This window comes from Cynocephalus volans, chromosome X (assembly GCF_027409185.1).
Source record: "Cynocephalus volans isolate mCynVol1 chromosome X, mCynVol1.pri, whole genome shotgun sequence".
In the NCBI taxonomy this organism is placed as follows: Eukaryota; Metazoa; Chordata; class Mammalia; order Dermoptera; family Cynocephalidae; genus Cynocephalus; species Cynocephalus volans.
Window position 1 is genome coordinate 127472917 of NC_084478.1, and position 5350 is coordinate 127478266.

General features: G+C 49.4%; 1 protein-coding gene across 1 annotated transcript; it reads left to right on the top strand.

Moving 5' to 3' along the window:
• Nucleotides 1–1202: 1202 nt before the first annotated feature.
• Nucleotides 1203–2261, top strand: LOC134368374 (melanoma-associated antigen 8-like). The gene has a single exon (XM_063084889.1). It carries the CDS (start codon nucleotides 1203–1205, stop codon nucleotides 2259–2261), a length of 1059 nt encoding a protein of 352 aa, XP_062940959.1.
• Nucleotides 2262–5350: the final 3089 nt, after the last annotated feature.

The window sequence follows — 5350 nt, forward strand, 5'->3', positions numbered from 1 at the left end:
GGGCCCCACAAATATCCACCGTGGCCCTGATGTCAGCCCAGGAGACTGTGGGGAGGCCTTCAGACTGAGCCTCAATTCTGGCTCAGGAGTCTCAGAGGGCAGAGGACCTTGATCTGAGAGGGCCATGCTCAGATCGACAGAGAGATTTGTCCCAGGCCCTACCAGGAGTCAAGGTGAGGGCTGAGGGGACCACCCAGACCAGAACACACAGGACCCCAGCCCCTCCCTGTTCCTTCTGTCAGCCATGGGAAGACCCAGGGAACAGCGGGTGGTTGGGCTCTCACTTCCTTTTCTAGTGTCTCATGGAGACAGGGCCTTGGCGTAAGGACGGTGGCCTCAGGTCAGCAGTGGGAGAGTCCCAGGACCTGCCAGACATAAAGGTGATATCACGCAGACCGCTCACTCCAGGACACATGGATCCTACTAAATTGGGGCACCTCCTGCGGTCCTCCCTGGGATGCCCTGGGCATGTGTGGCCAGATGTGGGCCCCTCTCTGGCTTTTGTTCCATATCAGGGGTGTGAGTTCTTGTTCTGAGAGTTTCTCAGGCCAGCAGAAGGGTTGGGTCTGGGTCCTGCCGACGTAAAGGTGAGGGCTCTGAGTGAGTATGGAGGGGACCATTCATTCACCAAAGAACAGTGGGGACCTCACAGAGTCCGGCCCACCACTCCTGTCGGCACTGGGAGTCCAAGGTGTCCTTGCAGTCTGCAGCTTGAGGACTTCCTCTATTCCTCTTACAGGAGCTCCAGGAACTGAGAGGTGAGACCTTGGTCTGAGGCAGTGTCCTCAGGTCACAGCAGAGGAGGCCCAGGAGAGCCAGGGTCAAGGTGAGTTGCATGCCCTGAATGAGTTACAAGAGCTCCACCAGTCCCAGAACAGAGGGGACCGCGCAGTTCCCGGCCCCACCCACAAAACTGTCAGTGCTGGAGCCTCATTCTCTGCCGGCTACACCCTGCGGAGCCGACTCATTACCCCTTCATGTCCACAGGAGACAGGCCGACCAGGAGAACAGGAGCCCTGTGAGGCCCTAGAGCACCAGTGAAAGAGAAGACCTGTAAGTAGACCTTTGTCAGAAGCCCCTAGGGTGTGGTTCTAGGCTGAGGCCACTCAACCGCTCTCTCCCTCCTCCAGGCCTGTGCGTCCCCATCCCCATCACCCAACTCCAGCCCACACTCCTGTTTTCTGCCCCCAGGGAAAGTCGCGATGCCTTATTGTGACAAGAGTCAGCTCTGCGAGCTTGAGGAAGACCTTCGGGCCCAAAGAGAGGCACCAGCCCTGGTGGGTGCGCAGGTTCCTGGTGATGAGGAAGACATGGAGGTGTTCACCCCCTCTTCTTCTTCCTCCAACTCCTCTGCCTCCACCTCTCCTCTGATCCCAGGTACCCCGGAGGACGTGCCTACTGCTGGAACACCAAGTCCTCCCCAGAGTCCTCAGAGTGTCTGCTCATCCCCCACTGCCACTGTCTCCCCTCCATGGAGCCAGGCAAGCGAGAGCCCCAGCATCCAAGAAGAGGAGGGCCCGAGCAGCTCACAGGATGTGGGATTCCCTGAGTACTTGCTCCAGGGTGCACCACAGGAGATGATGTATGATTTGCTTAATCTCCTGCTCCTCAAGTATCGAAAGAAGGAGCTGATCACAAAGGAAGAAATGCTGAATGGAGTCCTCAAAAATTACGAGGACCAATTCCCTGCCATCTTCAGCAAAGTCTCTAAGTACATGGAGATTGTCTATGGCATTGCAGTGAAGGAAGTGGACCCTGCCAGCCACTCCTACATCCTCAGCACCTCCCTGGGCCTCACCTACGATGGGATGCAGAGCGATGACCAGAGCGTGCCCAAGACCGGCCTCCTGATTATCACCCTGGGCTTGGTCTTCATGGAGGGCGACTGCACCTCTGAGAAGAGCATGTGGTATGTGCTGGGTGTGCTGGGGTTGTGTCCTGGGAGGGAGCACCCCATCTATGGAGAGCCCAGGAAGCTCATCACCGAAGATTGGGTGCAGGAAAAGTACCTGGAGTACCGGCAGGTGCCCAACATTGATCCTGTGTGCTATCGGTTCCTGTGGGGCCCACGTGCCCACGCTGAAACCAGCAAGATGGAAGTTCTGGAGCATTTGGCCCAGTTCAATATTACTTTCCCCAGTTTATTCCCACACTTGTATCAGATGGCTCTGAGAGATGAGGAAGAAAGCGCCCAGGCCGGAATTGCCACCACAAATGGCACTTCTGCCACAGCCAGTACCAGTTCTAGTGGCACACCTTGAAGCTTCTCTAAGCCCAGATGAAGTCTAAGGTAGATTCTCCACTGTGTTTGAAAATAGCAGTCACTGTTTTTAGTAGAAAGATAGTGTGGGGCTAGGGAAATAGAGTGAATAACAAACAGCTTTGGTTTCCTGTACTATAAGGGTAACTTGGAGCTTTCTCTTGTTTTCAGTTTGGAATCTTTCAAATGTTATTCCTTTAAATGGAAGGTTTAATTAGCTTAAGAAACTAAGTTTATGAATGACATTGATCACACATTTATTACTCTTTATCCAGTTCAGTAGTAAAAGTTTTGCTATTTCATAAAACAAATTGAAATCTTATTTTGTGGTCTGTAACAAGAGAGCATGGCATCGGAATAGGAATTTACTTGGAAATATGAAAAAACTTAACAAAATAATATGAGGTCAAGAAATAGAGAAAAAAGTAAGAAATCAGTAATTTTTGGCTTCCTTTTCCCTTTAACTCTGTTGTTCTGTGAAATTAAAATATATATGTATACCTGGATTTGCTTGTGTTCTTCCATGATGTAGGAGAAATTGCATCTCCATAAATGAAACCACTGCTCACAACTCGTTTATTCTGCAAACATTTATTGAGCATCGCTCTCTGGAAGGCCCTGTGTTAGTCGTGGAGATATTAGGATAAGCCCAACCCATAGGGTGGTTGAGCCTAGGAGCAGCGGCCATATCGGGAAGGTGGTGAGATGTCCTCTAAATCCTACAGAACAAGTAGAAAAGGGTTAGGCAGAAGGTGGGGCTCCAGATGAGAGCAGTCGACTGTAAATGTCCTGAGCCAAGCCAGCCTGTGGCTTTGGAAGCTGCACTTCCCTCTGTGGGAGTTGCCTGCACTGAAGCTGGGTGGTGGCAGGGGCCAGGCTCTCAGACGCTGTGTCTTAGGGCTGCGAGCAGAGCCTGGATTGGAAATCTTCTCTGAGCAGTTCCTTTTGGATGGTGGATCGAACAGAGAGAAATCTCCACCTGGGGCAGGTATGGAAAGTGTCCTGCACTCCTGTCCTAGTTGCAGTTGAACACAGTGCAGGAAGTAGGTGATTTATACCCACCACGTGCAAGGGTTTCCTGAGAAATAAGAGTGAATCTCCCATGAGGTGAGGCCCAGAAGCCATTGGCCAGGTACTCTTCTGCCTGACTGGGACAAACAGAGCCAGCCCCATTAAAATGCCATTTTAATTAGGTTATCTGGAAGGCAGTTAGGGCAATTGTAAGCAAGGGCTGGATTTTTGGTGGGGAGGGGGATTATCGAAAATAGGGGTATGAATGGAAGAGCAGCTGGGAGAATGGGAAGAGTTTCGTCCTTGACTCAGATTCTACAAGCTTTGAGTTGCATCCAGCTGGGGAAGACTTCCACACACCCACATGAGATAATAGATCATCTAGGATGGAAATCTTACCTAGTTTTATCTTTCAAGCAACATTTATGGCTGAATTGGTATTCCTTGTACTATTGTGCTGCATACTCTGTGAGGTCTCCTAGATGAAAACAAAAGCAATAACTTTCCCAGAGGAGAGGCTAGTAGGATCTGAGGTCCGAATAGTGATACAGATAAGTGCCAAGCATTGAAAGTCTAATACATGTCAGACACTGTGCCAAGTGCTTTGCATGCATTTCATACATTTCAACAGTCCTACAAGACAAACACATTAGGACACCCATTTCACAGATGATGAACCTGAGGCTCGGAGGGCTTTGGTAATTTTCCTGAAACCACATGGCTAGTAAGCAACAGGACTGGGGCGGGATCCCTGGTGTTATGGGCAAAATTGTGTCTGCCACAAAACTCCTAACCCCCAGTACCTCAAAATGTGACTGTATGTGGAAATGGGATCTTTACAAATGTTATTAGGTTAAAATCAGGTCATTAGAGCAGGCCCTACTCCAGTATGACTGCTGTCTTTATAAGAAGAGAAGATTGGAACACAGATATGCACAGAGGAAAGACCACGTGAAGACACAGGGAGAAGATGGCCATCTACAAGCCCAAAAGAGAGGCCTCAGGAGAAACCATCCCTGCCCACACCCTGATCTTGGACTTCCAGCCTCCAGAACTGTGAGGAAATGAGTTTCTTGTTGTTTAAGCTGCCCAGTCTACATTACTTTGTTAGGGAAGCACAAGGTAATTAGGTTAAGATGAAGTCTTGAAAGTGGAGCCCCTCATGATGGGATTGGAGCCCTTATAAGAAGAGGCACCAGACCCTCCCCGCCATCCAGACTCATGGAGAATGTGGCTGTCTACAAGCCAGGAATAGAGCCCTCGCCAGACACCCCCTATACTGGCATCTTGATCTTGGACTTCCCAACCTCCAGAACTGTGAGAAAACAAATGTCTGTTGTTTAAGCTACCCAGTCGATGGCATTTTATCATATATAGCAGAAGGAGCTGAATAACACAGGAAGGAAGGTGAAAATGCACATCAAACACAATTGGGGATTGGCTGTGGTTCCTTGAGAGCCAATTCTGCCCAGGTGCCAACATTTTTGCACAGTCCCAGCACTTTTCTGCAATGCTGTGGCCTTCTCCTAGTCTTCGCCCATCTGTCCTACTATCCAACTCTGGAATCTGGCCTGTTTCCCAGCTCTTCATGGCTGCATCCTCTGAAGGCTGCACCCTGCTCCCAGTGGGACAGCCAAGAATCACCTGCTCTACCCCTAACATACAGCATTTTTACTCTTTGCAGAAGTCCCCTCTGACAGCAAAATCCCTTTGACTTTAAATACTGATCTTTATACACCTAATCATCCCTCTGGATGTCTTCAGCACATTCTCCAAATATTTTCCAGATAAGCTGGTGGTTGGAGTCTGATTTGGAACATAAGGTACCAGTTCCTAGGATATCACCCTGAAGTGAGAGTTTTTAAAACCACCCTGATATTACAATAGGATGTTAATGGGATGTCTCATTTGAAACTAAACACTTAACACATACATAGATGAATGAGCTTCCCCACATGGTCAAAAACCAAAGCTTCTTACATTAGTGAGCTCAGACTACCATAACAATATACCATAGACTGGGTGGCCTAAACAACCGAATCTATTTCTCATATTTCTGGAAGCTGGGAAGTCGAAGAT